General features: G+C 47.2%; 1 protein-coding gene across 1 annotated transcript in view; it reads right to left on the bottom strand.

Annotated features, from left to right (window-relative positions):
* Window positions 1-18,950, bottom strand: part of TUT7 (terminal uridylyl transferase 7) — a 242,055-nt gene extending 223,105 nt beyond the window's left edge. The window contains 2 exon segments of the mRNA XM_030193686.1: window positions 9,828-10,347; window positions 18,862-18,950. Of these exon segments, the coding sequence (XP_030049546.1) occupies window positions 9,828-10,326 (499 nt within the window). The 5' untranslated portion in view covers window positions 10,327-10,347; window positions 18,862-18,950.
* Between the last annotated feature and the right edge of the window lie 3,469 nt (window positions 18,951-22,419).

Below are 22,419 nucleotides of genomic sequence, written 5' to 3' on the forward strand. Positions count from 1 at the left end.
CACTCACAGAAGGGGGGGGGGGGGACTTAGAACGGAAAGGGGGGGGGGACCTGCACCTCGGACGAAAGGAGGGGGTCATGCAGACACACACACACAGACACACTCTCTCTCACACACACACAGTCTTTCACTCTCTGTGTCTCACTGTCACCCACACTCTCTCACACACACATACACTCTGTCTCACTGCCCTTGCTAGCACCCGTTTCCTTTCTAACAGAAACGGGCCTTTTTTACTAGTGAGTATTATAATACTGAGGTCCCTTTTCTCTGCTTTTATGATTAACCATTTGCCAAGCAGCTTATCTAGCCACACTTATTTTAGGCTATTAGTGCATTTGATGTTCTGAATTAGTTTGAAGCTTGGTTCCTTATACTATTCTGGTAATTGAAATCACCCTTTATACTGTTGCCAAATTTGGCAGCTTTCCTAACTTCTGTTAATACTTCATCATCTGTCTGTTCATTCTGGCCTGGTGGATGGTAGTATAGCCCTACCAGTATTCTCTTTCCCTTAACACATGTACATAAGTACATAAGAAATGCCACACTGGGAAAAGACCAAGGGTCCATCGAGCACAGCATCCTGTCCATGACAGCGGCCAATCCAGGCCAAGGGAACCTGGCAAGCTTCCCAAACGTACAAACATTCTATACATGTTATTCCTGGAATTGTGGATTTTTCCCCAAGTCCATTTAGTAGTGGTTTCTATCCATAGAGATTCCATGTTATCTGTTTCCTGATGGAGTTTTATTTTGTTAAATTTCAGTCCCTCTTTGGAATCTGTGTGTGCATATACCTGAATGAACGCAAGGATATGCGAGAGTGAATGGATTTTCAGGGGAGGGGAATGTTTACAAGTGCATAGGCAGAATCTTTGTTTGCATGTGCCATGTGAGTGAATGGATGGGGACGACTATGTGACTGAATGAATTCAAGGTGTGTGTATGTGTGAGTGAATGGGTGTGATGCCCAAGTCACCCCTTTTCTCTCCTCCCTCTACTTTTCTTTTTCTGTCTACTCTTATCCTCCTACACTCCCTTCCCCTTTCTTTCCATTCAGTCTTCTCTCAACCTTCTTGGCCTCTCTCTTGTCCTTATATGCCCTCTTGTCCTTATCCCACACCCAGACTCTATCATGCATCCCCAGCTCGCTCACTCCCACACCCAAGAACATGCCAGGCTTTTCCAAGTTCATTCCCTCCCTTCTCCTCCCTTCTTTAGGCTCAACTTCCCAGGCTTGTGCTCTCATCTACAAGCAAAAGCTCAATTCCCTGTTCTCACTGTCAACTCATTCATTCCCCTAGGTTTCTTCTCTCACCACCACCCCCCTCCAAGTCTGACTCTCTCTCTCTAGCTCACCACTTCATTCTCTCCCTTTGCACTGACCTCTTTCCCAGTGTGCCACTGAAGCTGATTTTTCTCCTCTCCATTTCTTTAAAAAATGCTACTCTTTTGCTTTCTAGCTCAGATAGGACCATCCTCTCTGCATAACCTAAATAGCCAAATAAAAAGTAGCAAAAAGAAAATAACTCTCATAGATATATGGCTAATGTATGTTACTTCATTAGACCACTACCACCATGTGTTTTGCAGCTCTAGTCACATGACAAGAGTGAAGGCTATGTGCAAAGCAGAACAAAGAGAAGCTGGTGAAAATAAAACTTGGACTTGCAGTGCGAGTCAACTGACCACATGACACCAGCTACGTCTTTCTATTGTTGTGCTGACAGCTTGTAACCTCAATTAAGGAAATGTGACCACAACAGCAGGGCCGTGCTGACCCGGTAAGCGAGGTAAGCATGGCAGGGGGGCGCTTCCGTCGGGGGGGCGCCGCCGCACCATGCTCACCTCGCTCGCCCTCCCTTTTCTTTTTTTTTCTTTTTAAATTTACCTCCGTGGCGGCGGTTCCGGCAGCGCAGCGTCAGGGAAGGAGGCGGCGCTCCCGACGTCGAGCCTTCCCTTCGCTGTGTTCCACCTTCTTCTGACGTCAAGGATGACATCAGAAGAAGGCGGAACACAGCGAAGGGAAGGCTAGACGTCGGGAGCGCCGCCTCCTTCCCTGACGCTGCGCTGCCGGAACCGCCACGGAGGTAAATTTAAAAAGAAAAAAAAAAAGAAAAGGGATGTTGGGGGGGGGGGGGGGGGGGGGGAGAAGAGGGTGGGCAGCCGCAGTTGAACAATGGGAGCGGGAGGGCAGGGGAGAAACGACTACTACTACTTAGCATGGATGCGAAGGGGGGGGGGGGAGAAGAGGGCGGGCCAGGCTGGGACATGGGAGAGAGAGGAGCATGGATGCGAGGGGGGGTCATGGAAGGGACAGAGGGGAATTGCTGGAAAAGGATGAATGGAGGGGGCAGGGGACAGAGGAGCATGGATGGGCATGGATTGAGATGGCAGGGCTCAGGGAGAGAGGGGAATTGCTGGAAAGGGATGAATGGAGGGGGCAGGGGACAGAGGAGCATGGATGGGCATGGATTGAGATGGCAGGGCTCAGGGAGAGAGGGGAATTGCTGGAAAGGGATGAATGGAGGGGGCAGGGGAGCATGGATGGACATGGATTGGGAGGGCAGGGCTCAGGGAGAGAGGAGAAATTGCTGGACATAGAGGGGAAGGAAGAGAAATGAAGGAGATGAAATGAGGGAAAAGGAAGAGAGGAGAAAAACTGCACATGGATGAAGAAAATAGGCAGAAGCTGAGGACCAGAAATGAAGAAGAAAGAAGGAAAGGAAAGGAAGCCCTGGAAATGGAGTTAAGAGGACAGATAGCAGCAGAATCAGATACTGGGCCAGCATGATCAGAAAAAGAAAGTCACCAGACAACAAAGGTAGAAAAAAAATCATTTTATTTTCATTTTAGTGTTTGGAATATGTCCACTTTGAGAATTTACATCTGCTATCTTATTTTGCAATGTATAGCAATTTCTTTCTAAGAATATTGCTGACAATTCCTGTCAGTGTGGCAAGTGGTGAGCGATCATTTTCACGGGGGGGGGGGGGGGGGGGCCGCCGCCGCCAACTGATAGTCTGCAGGGGAGGGGGGGGGCCCAACTGATAGGCTGCAGGGGGGCGCCAGAGACCCTAGGCACGGCCCTGCACAACAGACAGTTTGGGAATCACTAACTTAAGCTGTAGAAAAGGTTTCCATTTTACATCTGCCCACTGCAGATCATTGTATAATTTATACTGTAAGCCTATGGACAACTATTCCAGTGTCAGATAAATTTCAACAGGTCTGGTAGTGATCCAAGGGTTCTGTTTTCCAGATCTGGCCAGCTCTCAGGCAGTTCTCTCAGATTTTTCTTAGTCTTTCAGATCATGCCGATTAAAATACTTTCAAGTAGCTTCCATTTCCTATCTGATTGTTGAAATTGCTAGCTGAAACATCTAAGTCCAGTCCTCCAGAGACAAAAACAGGACCAATTTTCAGGACATCACTAATAAATATGAATACAATGATGTGAAAAAGCCCCCACCCCCAACCTCCTGATTTCCCCTATTATTGCATATTCTGTATTTCACACGGTTTCTGATCTTTAAAACAAAAAATGTAACATTAGACAGTGTGAACCTAAATAAACACATCAGTTTTTAAATTACTGCATTTAAGTTATCCAAGAGCATGGCAATGACCTTGTTAGAATAGCCCTCGTCTCTCAATTGTGCCCTCTCAAGAGCCAAGCTGTAAGACCAAAGCGGCAGGGATCTTCCATAGCCACCGGACCCTGAATTAATAAGTTCGGAACCAGAGGCAAAGGAAGTGGAACCTTCACCAGCATCCGCCGGAGATCTGCTTACCACAGACGCCGTGGCCAAATCGGGGTGATGAGGATCACCAATTCTCGGTGCCAGCGAATCCGAAGTAGCACTCGCCCTATCGAGGGCCAAGGAAGGAACATGTACAGGAGGCCAGAGGGCCAAGGTTGAGCCAGCGCATCCAACCCCGCCGAGCGAGGATCTCGCCTTCTGCTGAAAAAGCGAGGGACTTTGGCGTTTGCACTTGACGCCATGAGATCCAATCCTAGAGTCCCCCATTTGGCACAAATCTGAAGAAAAACTTTTGCCAGTTCCCATTCCGCCAGGTCGAGTTCATGCCTGCTGAAGAAATTGGCTTGCACATTGCTCCGTCCGGCTATGTGAGCCATGGACAGCAGCTCTAAGTGGCGCTCGGCCCAGTCGAAAATCTGAGACACCTCCACGGCAAGGGCCCTGCACTGAGTGTCGCCCTGACGATTGATATAGGCCACCGCTGTCGTGTTGTCTGAAAGAACTCGGACAGGAAGACCCTTCAGATTCCTATGGAAGGCCAGAAGAGCTTGGAATATCGCTCTCAGTTCCAAGCGATTGATGGACCACCCCGCTTCCACGGTTGACCACTGACCCTGAGCATAGCGTCCCCGGCAATGAGCTCCCCAGCCCGTTAGGATGGCACCCGTTATCACCAGACACCAAGAAGGAAGAGCCAGCGGCATCCCCCATCGCAGCATGCAGTCAGAGAGCCACCAATTCATACTGTGCTTGGCCGCAGGAAGCCACGTTAGTCTGCGTTGGTATTCCTGGGAAATCGGAGACCATTGCTTAAGCAGAGCAAGCTGCAGCGGTCTCATAAAGGGCATCTGCCAAAAAGGACAGGGCAGACTCCATACGTGGGCCGACCTCAGAGAGGGAACCCGCTCCATCGGCAGGCTGGTCAACTGCCTGCTGTAACAAGGAAAGGCAAGCCCGGACTGCATAGGAACTGCAAATAGCTGCCCTTAAGGAAAGGCCTGAGATTTCAAAGGACCGCTTCAGCACGGATTCTAGCATATCTTTCAATACGACCCCTCCCTCCAGTGGGAGAGTAGTCTTTTTAGTCACAGCCGTGACCAACGCATCCACTTTAGGCATCCCAAAGAGGGCCAAGTGAGTTTCACTCAGAGGATAAAGGTGACACATAGCCCTGGCCAGTTTCAAGGGGCTATCAGGGTCAGACCATTGAGCTGAAATAAGCTCTTGGATGGAGTCATGCACAGGAAAAGCCCGAGAAGGCTTCTTAGTACTTGCCATCTTAGGGTTAATAAAAGAGACAGCGCCCTTGTCAGGATCTTCAATACTGAGGGCCTGTAAGGCATCAGAAATGAGAGCTGGCAGCTCGTCGCCGTGGAAAATCTGAACCACTTTAGGGTCATCCAAATCCTGTGGCAAGCAGCCACCCTCGACTGGATCAGTAGTCCGTGAGGGCCTGCCAGATCCCTCAGACTCCCCGAAACTAGACCATGGGGGAGAAAAGAGTAAAGAGTCACCCTCAGACGGGGGAAGAAATAAAGTCTCCAGCAGACGCTGGGCTTTCAAGACCTGGAGGCAATCCAGTCCGTAGAAAATTGTCAGGAGACTCAGGCAGTGCTCTTTTTAACAGAAAGGCCTTATGCATCGGCAGCACAAATTCAGGAGAGAAAAACTCACCCTGTACATCCGCCCCCACATTAGGGGAAGCGGAGGCAAGAGCTCCTCTAGAGACTTCGAAACGAGGCGTCCCCCTGCACTCAGACTCCTCCGCAACCGCGAGGGTCGAATCACGCGGCGCATCCAAAATGGCGCCCACTGCTAACTCCGTCGGGCGGGAAGAATCACCGCCCGCCATGCTCGTGCCAGCATTAGCATCTAGACAACACGTGCTGCGAAGCCCGGCTGCTGATCTGCGTTTCCCACAGCGGAAGCAGCACTTAACCCCTTCAGCAGCCATCGCCCGTCTTGGTGAAAATACAGAAATAAAATAAAATGGCGGCTTCGCACCAAACTTACCGCGCACAGAGCGCTGTCAGCGGGAACCTCCCTGGAGTAGCTGGGCACCACTCTCACCTCTGGAGACTGAGTCAAACGAGCTCCGGTCAAACTGCGCAGTACCAGGAGCTCTGAAGAAAGCCTCAGAAATCGCTACACTGTGAAAGTGTGCCTCTCTTTTTTTTATTATTATACTGTGAAGAAAGTTGGAGGCAGGCAGCCACAGAGCAACTCCGGGAGGAGGGGGAATGGGGTAAGGCAGGGATAGGGAAACCAAGTATGCCTTAAAGTGGGCACCACCAGCCACAACACCCCTACTCTACCGGCAAAGCACATGAGCCACCCAGGTAGAACTCCAGGAGCTGATAAAGCGACGTCCACACCTGCTAGGAGATAAGAGATATACTGAAGGCAGAAGGGGCTGGACGTCCTGGATCACTGTGTGCTTTCAGTGTTCTCTATCTCCACCTGCTGGTAGGCAGATACAACGCAACAGTTAATGGATTCATCTGCTGTTGATGACAAGGAAGCTCTGCATTATAGATAAGAGAATAATCTGTGATGGGATTACATAAATTCAGAATCCTTTCATATCTTTTAGTATTTCATTGGAAAAATAATTTGCACTTGAACTTTTGTGAATGGTGGAGTCATCTTTGTACTATTAGCAACTATGAAGAATCTGCAGCATTTAAATTTCATCAATTGCCTACTTTTAAGAAGCACTGGGCTCCTTTTGATCATGACATCAAAACATCAGCATCTCCTAGAGCAGTGATGGCAAACCTTTCAGAGACCGAATGCCCAAACAGCAACCCAAAATCTAATTATTTATCGCAAAGTGCCAATAGGGCAATTTAACCTGAACAACAGAACTTTAAAAGCATTTGGCATGCTTTTGAATAATTAATGCGATTTTTGCTGTTGCAAATTAAATGATCCCAGGTTCCAATCTAATTCATGTTTAATGTGGGATAAAATGCCATAAATAAGTAAATAAATATAAACTTTTAATGTTGAGCACCTGATTCTCAAAGTGGACATATTCCAAACACTATAATGAAAATAAATGATTTTTTCTACCTTTGTTGTCTGGTGACTGTTTTTCTGATCATACTGGCCCAGTATCTGATTCTGCTGCTATCTGTCCTCTTAACTCCGTTTCCAGGGCTTCCTTTCCATTATTTCTTTACTTTCTGCCTTTCTTCTCATTTCTTGCCCTACATCCGTAAGTAAAAGCTGGGTCCTCCGCAGACTTGACTGTCCAGTGGATTCAGCTTCTGCCTATTTTCTTCATCCCTGTGCAGTTTTTCTCCTCTCTTCCTTTTCCCTCATCTCCCCCCTGCCCTCCTCTCCATTCACCCATGTCCAGCAACCCTCCTCTCCCCTCCATCCACCCATGTCCAGCAACCCTCCTCTCCCCCCTGCCCTCCCCTCCAGCCACCCATGTCCAGCAATTCTCTTCTCACCCCCTGCCCCCCTCCAGCCACCCATGTCCAGCGATTCTCCTCGCTCCCCTGCCCCCTTCCAGCCACCCATGCCCCGCGATTCTCCTCTCTCCCCTGCCCTCCTCCTCCAGCCACCTATGCCCAGCGATTCTCCTCTCTCCCCTGCCCTCCTCCTCCAGCTATCCAGGTTGTCCAGTGGATTCTTCGGGGCAGGCAGGAAAGATCCCAAGTTTCGCCTGCCCGCTGCAGGCGCTGACTCTCCTGCGGTGCTACTGCATCACTCTTCAAAATGACCTCCGAGATTTACAAGGGCGGCCTCCAAGACTTCAGCAGAAGTCTCACGAGGCCGCCGTTGGAAGTCTCGGCGGCCATTTTAAAGAGCGATCCGGCAGCAGAGGAGGGTCAGCGCCGGCAGCGGGCAGGCAAGACTGGGGATCTTTCCTGCCTGCCCTGAAGAATGCTTTCTTCAGGTACTCAAAGGGACCCTGTAGCTCGGGGGAGGGAGGGAGGTAGGAGAGCCGGCTCGCCCTCAAGAACAACCGCTCTTGCGAGCCGGTGCAAGCCGGCTCCAGCACACCACTGGTTGGAGGGGACTGCGGTGCCAGCCCAGGGAATTTTGTCCCCCCTGCACCCCCCTCTGGGCGGCCCTGGCGACGGTGCGCGTGCCCTCTCTGGCACACGTGCCATAGGTTCGCCATCACTGTCCTAGAGATTAGATTTTTATATTTATATTTAAATTGTCACATTTATCTGTATGTAATGCATTTGGGGATTTTTTCCATTTGTTCTTTGTTGTTGTATGTTATATTGGTTTAAATTTTCTTGAAAGCTCAATAAAAAAGATTTTAAAAAATATGAAAGTTCAGTGTTGATCAGGCATCACAGACTTCATTCACAAGTACCACGGAATTTTGTCCCATTTTATATTATTCCCCAACATACCTTGTACCCTAGTCACAGTAGTAATGGTCCCAGCAGCAAGGGCCATGCACCAGGACTTCTTCCAGATCTGTGATATTGTGGTCCCCGATTCCAGAAATAAGATTAATCACCCTTAAGCAGTGACCCTGAGTCCCATTCTTCAGTCTGTGAAAACTACCTCCCACATGCTCCCTAGCCAACCTGGCTGGCTGGCAATCCACATTTCGCTTTATTTATCTTTACATCTGCGAGCTTCTCCTTCTTATTATTACTTTTAAAAGAATCTGAAAATATTTAAAAATTCTTTGGTCTGGATTAATTGAATGTATTATTCTTTTTATATTTTCTCTCATTTGTTACCCACTCTGAACCTCCTTTTAGTGGGAGTTAGCAGGACACAAGAGCCATATTATATTACATTACGTAAGACCTGACTCAGGGACTTTCTACGTGACAGTACAGATAAACCAGGCAATCCTTCTCACTCTGTGCTAGTTTTATCTACTTATTTTTGTTCTCTATTTTTTCGTTTTTTTAATTTTAATTATTTTCTTTCCCCCATAGATTTTTGTCTGTGTGAGTGGAGAGCAGGCTTAACCCTACCACAGCAGTGGCAATTCTGGGCATGGGTCAGCAGCAAGTGCTGTTAGGTGTCCAAAGTTTTTTCCAACTCGATCAAGGTCACATGCCAAGGAAATGGAAATTCTCAGGCACAGGATATGGTGAACCACATAACAGTGTTCCGATTGATGTATTAACTTTTTGAACATGTCACCTTTTGATTTATATATGTACAAGTAAAAAAGGCCCATTTCTGACAGAAATGAAACGGGCGCTAGCAAGGTTTTCCTTGGTTCCCCTGCAGCCACCCACGTCCAGCGACCCTCCTCTCCCCCTGCGCCCACTGCAGCCACCCACGTCCAGCAAACCTCCTCTATCCCCCCCCCCTCCTGCCACCCATGTCCAGCGACCCTCCTCTCTCCCCTGCCCCCCCTCCTGCCACCCATGTCCAGCGACCCCCTGCAGCCACCCATGTCCAGCGACCCTCCTCTCTCCCCTATCCCCCCCTCCAGCCACCCATGTCCAGCAACCCTCCTCTGGACATGGATCAGCTGAGAGGCATGTTTTTTTTTCCCCCCTGGGTTCTGAAGTTGACATCATAATGGCTACGGTGATGTTAGCCTGATCTATGGAGCCTAGCAGACCAACTCGGAATGAGCCACGGTCCCAGGCAAGTCAAAACGTTGGATGTGAGAATTATTATGTAGGATGTGTCATAATGGGTCTAGTGACATCAGCTAGGGCTTCGGAGCCCATCTGTGAAGAAAGTTACGGACACAGGCAGGCAGACGCATAGAATGTTGGAGGTGAGAATTATTATATAGGATATTTTTGCAAATGACTAAAAAACCTTTTTGATGGATATTTTTCCTTTTACCACACACCACAAAATTTACCACCAAAAGTAGTGGGGGGAGGGGGGAGGCAGCATGACTCAAAATAAATCCCCTTACTGAACAGCTCAATTACTTGAACTGGTTCAACTCCTGGGTCAGATAATACATTCTGAAGTGAGTCCACAGCAGGGTTTATTTTTCATGTAAAAAATGGAACAGTTCTGCCAAACCAAAAAGATATACATCTAAAGATTAATATTAAAAGAAGTTATGCATAATAACTATATGTACAAAATTAGTACCTCTGCTTGGCTTGTCTGCCATTTCCTCGCTGGCTGGTTCTTTGTGAAGCTTTGGTCTAACAACCTTGTAGTTTCGTTCCCCATAACGGCTGCCTTTGCTCTTGCGCGTGGAGTCATTTCTTGGCCGGTGCACCACTTGGATTTTGTACCAAGGCCCATGCTCTCTCCAACTATCAGAAACGTCATGCTGCTCAGACATTCCTTTCTTTGCCTGATGTTTCTGGCTTCCACTTACACTGTTCCCAGAACTGTGACCCATGTTCTTAAATGTGTCCGGACTACCCACAAAATCATAGGTCTCTTTCTTGGGACTGCTTCCATAATTCACTGGTATCCCCTTTTTCTTTGGGAGACATCTCTCACCTTTGCCATTATGCCCCATGCTGAAATCCTTCATGAAACAGTCTTGCTGTACAGGACACCTCTTCCGGTCTTCCTCATCTTTAACACCCTGTTCTTTACTGCACTTGGGAAGGCACTGTTTTGCCATTTCTCCCATTTTTCTTCCTTTAGTGCACACCTTAAAAGAAAAGAAAATGTTGTCTATGCCAAGTGAATGCTTTCTACTTCACATGCATCCTGTCAAGACTGAGCAGGCCCTCCAGTGGAGGGGTAGCCTAGTTATTAGAGCAGTAGAGTAAGAACTAGGAAGGTAAAATTAGTCCTTACCTGATAATTTTCTTTCCATTTGTCCCAAAAGATCAATTCAGAGATGGGTGGATTATGTCCCTCTATCAGCAGGTGGAGATACTATTACTACTTATCACTTCTATAGCGCTACAAGGCATATGCAGCGCTGTACACCATACATGAAAAGACAGTCCCTGCTCAAAGAGCTCACAATCTAAATAGGACAGACAAACAGACAGAACAACTAAGAGGTAAGGAAATTAAAGAGGTGGGGATAAAAGGGTACAGGATAAGTGAGTAGTGGTTAGGAGACAAAAGCAGCGTTAAAGAGGTGGGCTTTAGCCTGGATTTGAAAACGGCCAAAGACAGGGCTAGACGTACAGGCTCGGGAAGTCTATTCCAGGTGTGAGGTGCAGCGAGATAAAAGGAATGGAGTCGGAATTAGCAGTAGAGGAGAAGGGGACAGAAAAGAGAGATTTATCTACAGAACGGAGTACCCGAGGGGGGACGTAGGAAGAGACAAGACTGGAGAGGTACTGGGGAGCGGTAGAGTGAATACACTTATAGGGAGCCAGTGAAATGACTTGAGGAGAGGGCTAATGTGAGCATAGCGACTCTGGTGGAAAATGAGTCGAGAGTCTTGGACTGATTGAAGAGGAGAAGAGATGGCTAAGTGGGAGGCCGGTGAGAAGCAGGTTGCAATAATCTAGGCGAGAGGTGATAAGAGTGTGGATAAGGGTTCTGGTAGAGCGCTCAGAGAGGAAGGGACAGATTTTGTTGATGTTATAGAGAAAGAAACAGGTTTTGGCAATCTGCTGAATGTGAGCAGAGAAGGAGAGAGAGGAGTTGAAGATGACCCCAAGGTTACGAGCTGATGAGACAGGTAGAAAAAGAGTGCCATCCACAGAAACAGAGAAAGGGGGGAGAGGAGAGGTGGGTTTAGGGGGAAAGATAAGAAGCTCGGTTTTGGCCATGTTAAGTTTCAGATGACGTTGGACATCCAGGCAGCGATATCAGATAGGCAGGCTGATACATTGGTCTGGATGCTGGTTGAGATTTCGGGGGTAGAGAGGTAGATCTGGGAGTCGTCAGCGTAGAGATGGTATTGAAAGCCATGGGATGATATCAGAGAGCCAAGGGAAGAAGTGTAGATGGAGAACAGGAGAGGACCGAGAACAGAACCCTGAGGTACACCGATTGGTAGTGGGTTAGAAGTGGAAGAGGATCCACCAGAGTGTACACTAAAGGTGTGAAGCGAGAGGTAGGAGGAGAACCAGGAAAGAACAGAGCCCTGGAATCCAACTGAAGACAACGTATCAAGGAGTAAGCTGTGATTAACAGTGTCAAAAGCGGCAGATAGATCGAGAAAGATGAGGACAGAATAGAGACCTTTTGATTTGGCCAGTAACAGGTCGTTGGAAACTTTTTTTTAAGTGCAGTTTCAGTTGAATGAAGAGGGCGAAAGCCAGATTGGAGTAGGTCAAGAACAGCTTGAGATGAAAGAATGTCAAGGCAACGGCGGTATAATTTCAGTATAATCGATACCAAAAGCAGTAAGGAGATCATAAAGTCCATGAAGTACACTCCTGATTCTATGACAACCAGGGGAGAGCCAGTGGCCCTGTCTGCAATGACTGCGGTCTTCTTCCCATACCATCCTTCTCTAGGACTGCGTCCTCGAGATAATCAAAGCAATATATGCAGTAAAGTCTCACGACAGAGCTAGAAAAAAAGAGAGAAATCCAGATAGTATGTTTCAGACAAGTACAAGTAAGGGCGGGCTTCTGGATTGACCTGCTAGGACTAATGGAAAGAAAATTATCAGGTAAGGACTAATTTTACATTCCACAGCATCCCATAGATCAATCCAGAGACGAGTGGGATATACCAAAGCAGCCCCCAAGTGGGGTGGGATTGCAAAACCAGAAGCAGCCTCCAAAGGCATCACTGGTGCCAGACCCCAGAACGAGAGACAAGACCTTGTGCAACCCGACATTTCAAGACTACACAAGAAAGGCCTATAGAGTTAAGGAAAGCAGCATCGCCCAGAGTCCTAAAAAGACCTGAAAATCAGGCAAGGAGGTAATCTGAGCCAACAAGGTCCAAGGACGAGGACATCAGACACCCACAGAGGAAGCAAGGCTTAACCTCCTGACCAAACTGGGAGCCCTGACAATGGGAGCAGTCCGGAAACTAGTGTTGGATCAGTCATACCAGCCATCATGAAGCAAGGCTCGGACAAGACCCAACAGACAACTATGGAGCTAAACCCAACCAACATGGGTGGCCCATGCCACACCTGCCATCGGCCAGGCAAGGCCAGTACCCAGAGCCGGAACAACGTCCAACCTCGAGGAAAGCTGGGCAGGCTGTGCGGATACAGAACAAGGCTTGAAAAACTAGAGTGAAGAACAGGCTCCCCCCCCCCCCCACCACCCCTGTAAAGCAGCAAGGCTTGCCAGAAGAGCCAGACCACAGTTCAGCCTCCAGGTAGAAAACGAATATCCTACAATCAGAGAGAGACAGAAAGCAAAGGGTGACACCAGCGAGTGGTCCCTAGCTCAGCTACCAGTGGGGAAATCAGGCCTGGCCACCAGAGTGGGAGCAAGACTCCAGAGCCAGATAAGAAGCCAGGTGTTAAAGTCGACACCACCAGTCTTGACCGCCAAAGGCAAGGCCTGTCTGGCAGAGACAGATCTCGCTCAGCAGGCAGGGTCAGAGGTAGACTAGACCACCAGGTGCAGGGTAAAGCCCCACAACTCAAGGGTGGCCAAGCTTGACTCCTGGAAATGGAGCAAAGTGTCACCTGCCGAAAGGCAGCCAACTCTATAAGGAGCTATGGTGAACGCCAGACTGTAGAAAGGAGAAAGGTGCGGAAACCAACCTCTGAACCATCTCCAGAGATGAAGCACAGCCCGACTCCAGCAGACGGAGCCAGTTCTGACATTGGTGATGGAGCAAGACTCGCACATCCAAAGAACAAGGCCCGGCATCAGAGTACGCCATTAACTAGAGACAAGACAAGTCCCAATGGCCACAGACAGGCAAACTTAGCATCCAGGAGCAGGGCATAAACCCAACTTCCAGAGATAGGGCCCGTACCCCTAATCAGAGGCAGAGCCCCGCGTTCCCGGGATCATGCTCCACCCGGATAGACGGAAACTCGATTGCCAGAGACGAAGCAGGCTCTGCTGCCAGAAACTGCGCAAGGCCCATAGAAAAAGGAGAAAGTGCGGAGGCCTGAGGAGCCAGGCGCCACCACCTCAATCAGAGCAATTGCATGACACCCATAAACGGAGACATGGCCTCCTGATGTGAAAAGAGACATGACATACCCAGACGGAAGAAAGGATGAACATCTACAGACAGAGACAAAGATGACCTCCAGCAGTAGGACTAGTCTGAACCCCCGGACACAGAGAAATGGCTCGACAGCCAGAGACGGAACAATGGCTCGACAGCCGGAGACAGAACAAGGCACAACACTCATAGACATAGCAAGGGACCTCCAGAGACGGAGCGAGGAGGCATAGCGACACCAGAAATGGGCCAACTGACCCCATCCCGCAGGTCCACTCCGGAAAACCTCCATCAGTACAGAGATTCAGTGACAAGTGCTCCAGTCATGCAATGAACTTCTTGTAGTAATAGAGAATGAAATGAAAATATGCCTCATTGGAAACAGAGCTGAGTCCACAGCTTCTAAAAATAAAGATAAACCAGCCTTGCACCCGAGACCCTTGGATGGAAAGCTAGCTACTTCAAGCCTATTTTAATGCAAATACTGCACCTGGAGAAAATACCACCCTGTCAGCCCCTAGGGTGCAGGATTACTATGGCAACCAAAAGAACTCTGTGAAGAAAGCCCTAGCTGCAGCAATTAACTCCAAAAGTATCATTTCACCCAGCAACATGGAGCCAACAGCAGAAATCCTGATTCGAAGTAAATACCATCCGTACTGCCCTGCTCTGAGAAAGGGCAAGAGTTCAAAACCTAGAGCTGGTAAATGAGGTGCTAGTCTAGGAAAACAGAACCCCGGCGATGACCTTCAGTGTGAATTATGTGGTAAGTGTGATCAGGGTGCAGACGCTAGGCAGAGGACCGGTTTCAAGCCCAGGCCAAGTCTCTGGTTCCTCGGGCACCTGGTGGAATCACAGCCCGCACAGAGGAATTAAATATCATGTGACAGCCATGAGCACAGAAAGCTAGCAATGGGGAATCGAGGGTAAAGGAACTCCTCACCACTCTCAGTTTAGGGTGCATCAAGCATATAAGAAGAATAGAGCAGTATTTCCAAAGCAACAGCTGAGATGTCAGTACCTCAATCTCATTGCTAATACTCATGTCCACATACCCTGGCATAGGAATGAGGTGCATTCCTATCAGATGTGTAACATTAACCCACAGGAGACATTATCCTGAGCGATACTGCCAACACTGCAGCAGAATATTGGTTTAAAAAAGATATAAGGAATTAGAAAGGTGCAGAGAAGGGCGACGAAAAATGATAAAGGGAATGGAACGACTTCCCTATGAGGAAAGGCTGAGAAGGTTAGGGCTCTTCAGCTTGGAGAAAAGGCGGCTGAGGGGTGATATAATAGAAGTCTACAAGATAATGAGCGGAGTAGAGTGGACAGATGTGAAGCGTTTGTTTACACTTTCAAGCAACAACAAAACCAGGGGACACAAGATGAAGCTAGAATATGGTAGATTTAAAACAAATAGGAGAAAGTTTTTCTTTACTCAGTGTGTAGTTAGACTCTGGAACTCGTTGCCGGAGAATGTAGTGACAGCAGCTGGCCTTACGGAATTTAAAGGGGGTTTGGACAGATTCCTGAGGGAAAAGTCCATTGAACATTTTTTTTTTTGGGGGGGGGGGGGGGGTTGCCGGGTTTTTTGAAGCCTGGATTGGCCACTGTCGGAGACGGGATGCTGGACTTGATGGACCCTTGGTCTTTCCCAGTATCGCGGTGCTTATGAAAGAGCCACACAACACTGTAATAAGGGCCAGAGGCTTGCAAGTTACTATAGATGTTATAGGGGCACTTGTAAGGGCAAAGCAAGATGGCAGTATATAACCAACGGTCCCTGTGCTGTATGGTATCCCTCTTATTAAGAGACAGAACCACATAATTCATTCTTGCTGAAATGGCTTTTTCTAAGCACAGGAAACCAGATTATTCCTCTCATAACCAGGGAAGAATAAAGAAAACATCTCCCAACATACACTTGTCAAGCACCTTTACAAGTTAAAAACATGCTTAAAAAAAAGAAAGAAATTACCCCCATTAAACTGGCAACGTCACCAGAGTCTCGAATTGTCCACTGTGACAACCAGCCTGCAGCCCTTGATACTCCCGTACAGCAACTACCGCATATTTGTGCAAAGATCCAAGCACTTGAACACGATCTGTAAAATCAAGACTATAGCTCCATCAGGACTAAAAAATATAGTGAACCTCACAAACCCCCGCCGGGCCCAGCCAAAGTGCGGAAATCCAGGCCAGAGACCCAACCTACCAAACTGATCCCAAGTACCTCCAGAAGTGTACTGACAGTGTCCTCCGAGAGAACTGAAGGCCAGTGCAAACTGCGGAACTGAAAACTGACCGGCCACGTAGTACCACGAACTGAGTCCCAGCACAAGATGGCAGCTGCCACAGACAAACGGCCCTAGAGCACACCAAATTCACAACGCCGTCTCCTCAGGCACTGACAGTAGCCTATGAGATTAAGGGCCAGCAAACGAGCAAATGGTAGAACTTGGCGCCAAAACAGGGAGAACACCCCTTCTCAGAGCCACAAGATCCAAATGACAGCGAACGAACAGCTCCCACCAGAGGATGAAAGAAATAACACTCAATTCAGAGAGCTGCACAGTACATGTCCATCCACCTGCTGAGATAGAGAGAACGCCAGAGCTCTTCTATAAAGGACACTGTGCAGCAGCCTCACTTTCAGTATTCTCTCTATCTCCACCTGCTGGTAGAGGAACATAACCCACTCATCGCTGGATTGATCTGTGGGACGATATGGAAAGCCAGTGCTCAAATCCCATTCCTCCACTGACATTACTTGTAACCTAAGTCACTTAATCTGCCAGTGCTTCAAACACAAAACTTAAGACTGTTAAATCCTGTGGACAGGGAAACACCTACTGTATCTGTATGTACTCACCTTGGATTGGATTTGGAAAAGCAAACAATCAAATCTAAAAGCACAGGTTATCAGAATGTAAAGCTTAGCAGGATTCTTCTCACAGCAGATGACAAGAGAAGGTGAGCTCCTACGAACGCCACCTGTTTTTTTTTTCTTTTATGTACTATAAATGAATAGGGCTAGGCAGTTTGTAAATCGGTGAACTGAAAAAGCATGGCTTGTATAAGTCACAGAATAGTCCCACATAAGCAACATGAAAATGTCCCATTTTTGAAACACCACTTTCATCACAGGAGGATATTTAAAGAACACAAGCAATTGAACCTCAGTATTTGATTATGTCATAAGGGACACCTCTCTTGTGTGAGCACAGCTCATTTTTTTGTCCCTCAAGCTGCAGAGGAGATCACTGCTGAGGACACATTTTACTGGACAGTGAATTAAGCCAACTGTAACAAGATTATAGCTGTGGAGAAATCTGCAAGTTACTTCAACTTTAAGGAGGAAATAATAACATTAAATCAAAAAATTCCACCATTTACCTTGCACTTCACACAAAAAAAACTGGACATAACCAGTAAAATACATCAGACATATGATTAAACTCGGCCCTCAATATAACTATCCAGTAGAATTCAAAACATATTTCCTGAACAAATATATATTGATTAGACCTCTAAAATGCTTGTAATCAATAGCTGATAATAAAAAAGTCAGAACTATTTTATCCAATCTTGCTGCCTAAAATGAAAATAAGTTATCTAATAATTTAATTCTCTTCATACTCCTTAAGGATGGGAAGGTGAATAAAGTATGAATTCTACTAACTCTAGACTTCCCTTGAAATACAAAGGGGCCCTTTTACAAAGTGGCAGTAGCCGAACCATCACATACCAAATCGTCCCTACCAGTAGTAGTTCTGGCTTCTGGCGCAGGGCTATTAGAGTGCTATAAAATACTTTTATATTTTCTAGTGCAGGGACGTGCCCGTAAGTATCAGTGCTGCACTGTTACTGCCGGGGTACCACTGGAGCCCCCAGAAAATGCCTGCGTGGCGCGGCAAATGTTTATCTTACTACACAGCTATTTCCTTTTTTTTTTACATTTTACCGGTGGTGGTAAAAAGGGACCTCAGCACTTGGCAAACCTGCATGTCAATGCCACCACAGAGCCCCCCTTTACCACTGTTTGGTAAAAGGGCACCAAAATGATTTTAAAAATATAGGGGAGCCAAACTATAAGAACCTTATGACTTGTATTAGGCAGAAAAATTGAAATACTACTCCTCTTGCATGTACAGAAAGCCAATGTAGCAAGCAAATTCAGGGAATAATCAGAGGCAGAGCTATTTTGAATTGATTGACTTTTTTGTTAGCAATTGCTTAGATTAGAACAACCCAAATAAATGAGTTTGCACTAATCCAAAAGACTCAAAACTAATGATTGCACTAATCAAGCAAAAATGTTGCTCTACAATTCCCCAGATAATGTCAAAATGCTAGAGCCATCCACCCAACTAATTCATTCATGTGTCATAATGGATTGTATTCTGCTCTTCAAGAGTAAAAAAATGGGGGGGGGGGGGGGGGGGGGTCTTCAGTTTGACCCCTAAAGGTGCAAGTTTGGAAGCAGTGCATTTCACTTAAATAAAAACTGGAAAAAAAATGAAAGATAAAAAATAAAGACAAAAAAAAAAAAACCCTCGCAAAAACTAAGTACAGAGGCTGCTGAAACAAGACAGATGTACTCCACTCCCTGTGTGATTTTAAAGCTAGATATCAAAAGTTATCTTCTCTACTGATTTTTACAACAGTTATGCTAAAACAGCTGTATGATCTAATGTGCGGTCACTTACTGATATACAGATATTTAAAATGAACTGCAGTTTCCACATTAGCCACCTGTGACTGAAAACAAGAAAAATACAGCTGCTCTACAAAATAACCATCCAGCTCGTCTCTCGTCCATCCAGTTCTTCACCATTTCCCCTGAATTTGGTTTCGTTTTGTTAGGTTAAGAGGCCTCTTACTCAATACCATAAAATATATACCAAGGACTGAGTTGCAATTGTTTTAACATTAAAATGTATTTTACAATTGTTTTTCTGTAATTAAGACAATTGGTCCTGCCATATTTAAGAGGAATTTCTGCAGCTCTGCACTACTGTTTATGCAGGGCCGGCTGAACCCGGAAAGCATGGCAGGAGGGAGCCGCCGCGCCATGCTTACCACCGCCGCCGCTTACTTTAGCTCCGGGACCCCGACAGCAGCCCAGCCGCCCTCAGTTTCCTCCGCCGGTACCCGCGCTGCCTTGGGGGATTTAAATCTCGTATTTCTATTTACCTCCGACGTCGCAGCAGCTGCGCAGCGTCAGTGAAGGCGCTGGCCGACGTCTGAAGCCTTCCCTTCGCTCGTTCGTGCCCTCTCAATGTCCCGCCTTCTTCTGACATCATTTCCTTGCGAGGGCGGGACACTGAGAGAGCACGAACGAGCGAAGGGAAGGCTTCAGACGTCGGGCAGCGCCTTCACTGACGCTGCGCAGCTGCTGCGACGTCGGAGGTAAAGAGTAGTTATTTACCTGTAACAGTTGTTCTCCGAAGACAGCAGGCAATATATTCTCACAGATGGGTGACGTCATGTCGTCCCGGAGGATTTTCTAGCAAAGTCTTCTTAAAATCTGAAAGTGTCACTTGCCGCGTGGATGCACTGCACATGTGTGCGTCCCTTTTCCCGCCCGCCGTGAGGACACATTCCTCAGTTATATCCAAAAGAATAGAGGAATACAACTCCTAAGGGGAGGTGGGAGGGTTGTGAGAATATATTGCCTGCTGTCTTCCGAGAACACCTGTTACAGGTAAGTAACTACTCTTTCTCCGAAGACAAGCAGGCTAATATTCTCACTCACTCAACATAACAAAGAGCGGTGAATTGGGCCTCGCAACGGCGAGGACATAACTGAAATTGACCTGAAACAAAACACAACTAACTGAGAGTGCAGCCTGGAACAGAATAAAAATGGGCCTAGGGGAGTTGGATTCTAAACCCCAAACAGACTCTGCAGCACCGACTGGCCAAACCGACTGTCGCGTCGGCTATGTTTCTGAAGGCAGTAATGAGATGTGAATGTGTGGATTGAAGACCACGTCGCAGCTTTGCAAATCTCTTCAATGGTGGCTGACTTTAGATGAGCCAGTGACGCAGCCATGGCTCTAACATTATGAGCCGTGACATGACCGTCCAAAGTCAGCCCAGCTTGGGCATAAGAGAAGGAAATGCAATCTGCTAGCCAATTAGAAATGGTGCGTTTTCCGACAGCAACTCCCCTCTTATTGGGATTAAAAGAAATAAACAACTGGGCAGACTGTCTGAAGGGGCGTGTCCGCTCCACGTAACAGGCTAATGCTCTTTTACAGTCCAAAGTGTGCAACTTGCTTTCGCCCGGGCTCATGTGAGGAGGGGGAAAAAATGGTGGCAAGACAATTGACTGGTTCAGATGGAACTCCGACACCACCTTCGGTAAAAACCTTGGGTGCGTGCAGAGAACTACCTTGTCATGATGAAAGACAAGAAAAGGTGCATGAACTACCAGGGCCTGAAGCTCACTGACCCTACGAGCTGAAATAACCGCCACCAAGAAAATGACCTTTAAGGTCAAGTACTTCAGATGGCAGGAATCCAGTGGCTCGAAAGGAGTTGTCAGCTGGGTGAGAACGACATTGAGATCCATGGCACTGGAGGAGGTTTGACAGGGGGCTTTGTCAAAAACAAACCTCTCATGAAACGAATCACCAAAGGCTGTCCAGAGATAGGCAAACCGTCTACACGTGAATGCGCTGATTGCACTGATTGCGCTAAGATGAACCTTGACCGAGTTGGTTTTAGACCAGACTCAGATAAGTGTAGAAGGTATTCGAGCAAGGTCTGTGCAGGACAAGAGAAAGGATCTAGGGCTTTGCTGTCACACCAGACGGCAAACCTCTTCCATTTAAAAGAATAACACCTATGTGTGGAATCTTTTCTGGAAGCAAACAGGACTCTGGAGACACCCTCAGGGAGACCAAAAGAAGCAACCTCTATGCTCGCAACATCCAGGCCGTGAGAGCCAGAGACTGGAGGTTGGGCTGCAGAAGCGCCCCCTCGTTCTGGGTAATGAGGGTCGGAAAACAGTCCAATCTCCATGGCTCTTCTGAAGAAAGTTCCAGAAGAAGGGGGAACCAAATCTGACGGGGCCAAAAGGGCGCTATCAGAATCATGGTTCCCTGGTCTTGCTTGAGTTTCAGTAAAGTCTTCCCCACAAAGGGGATGGGAAGATACGCATACAGGAGTCCTGTCCCCCAATAAAGGAGAAAGGCATCCGATGCTAGTCTGCCGTGGGCCTGAAGTCTGGAACAAAATTGAGGAACCTTGTGAGTGTCCTGGGAAGCAAAAAGATCTATCGATGGAGTGCCCCAGACTCGAAAAATCTTTTTGGCAATAGTCATGTTCAAGGACCACTCGTGAGGCTGCATAATCCTGCTCAACCTGTCGGCCAGACTGTTGTTTACACCGGCTAGATAAGTGGCTTGAAGAATCATTCCGTGTTGGCAGGCCCATAGCCACATCTGCACGGCCTCCTGACAGAGAGGGCGAGATCCGGTACCCCCTTGCTTGTTGGTGTAATACATTGCAACCTGATTGTCTGTCTGAATGAGAACAATTTTGTTGGATAGCCGATCTCTGAAAGCCTTTAGAGCGTTCCAGATCGCTCGCAATTCCAGGAGATTGATCTGGAGATGCTTCTCCTGAAGAGACCAAGCTCCCTGAGTGTGAAGCCCAAGGGGATGTATAGCTAAAGTTGACCAATGTTTTCTAATGATTCGAACTATTGAAGTGGAAACCTGTGTGTAAGGCAACACACAGGTTAAACATGATGTAGCAGCTCGCTTACCGGGCGAATTATACCACTCTGGCTGGACATTAAAAGCTCTTTTAGCAGCTCTGCGTAATATCTTAGATAGATACCTTCTCTGTTGAAAGTGTACCAGCATCTGCTCTGCTTGATGCTGATACACTTTCCGGGAACTGCATAATCTCCGCACTCTTAACAATTGGCTACTAGGAATACTATTTTTTAAATTGACCGGATGGTGACTTTGATAGTGTAAAATAGAGTTGCGATCAGTATGCTTACGAAAAGATTCTGTACTAAATTCAGACTCAGCACAAAAAATATGTATATCAAGAAAATTCACCTCAGACCCGCCTATATGATGATCAAACTGTATGTTATTATCCTTATGATTTAGATAACTTAGAAAATCTTCTAAGTTAGCTCTTGAACCCTTCCATATTAGAAAAATATCGTCAATATACCGTACCATCCCACCACATCCTCAAAATATGTAGAGGGGTAAATGTGAAGGCTCTCAAACTATGCTATGTAAAGGCAGGCCACCGTGGGGGCTACTGTAGCCCCCATGGCGACCCCCTTTATTTGATGATATACCTGCTGTTCATACACAAAAATGTTATTATAAATTACCAACTTGGCCATTTCCAACAGTAAAAGTTTCTTACGAACTGATAATGGTGAAGTGCTCAACACTTGATCCACCACATCCACAGCACCTTGCTGTGGAATATTGGTGTATAAGGCTCTGACATCTAAAGTGACCAATGTCAATTGTTGATTATCTCTTATCTGCACTAGCTGTAAAAGTTATAAAAGGTGTTCTGAATCTCTGACGTAAGAGGGTATGTGCACAAGGACTGGGTCTGAGATGAAATCCACAAACTGTGATAAAGGCTCAAATAGCGAACCCCG

The sequence above is a fragment of the Microcaecilia unicolor genome, chromosome 2 (assembly GCF_901765095.1).
Source record: "Microcaecilia unicolor chromosome 2, aMicUni1.1, whole genome shotgun sequence".
In the NCBI taxonomy this organism is placed as follows: domain Eukaryota; kingdom Metazoa; phylum Chordata; class Amphibia; order Gymnophiona; family Siphonopidae; genus Microcaecilia; species Microcaecilia unicolor.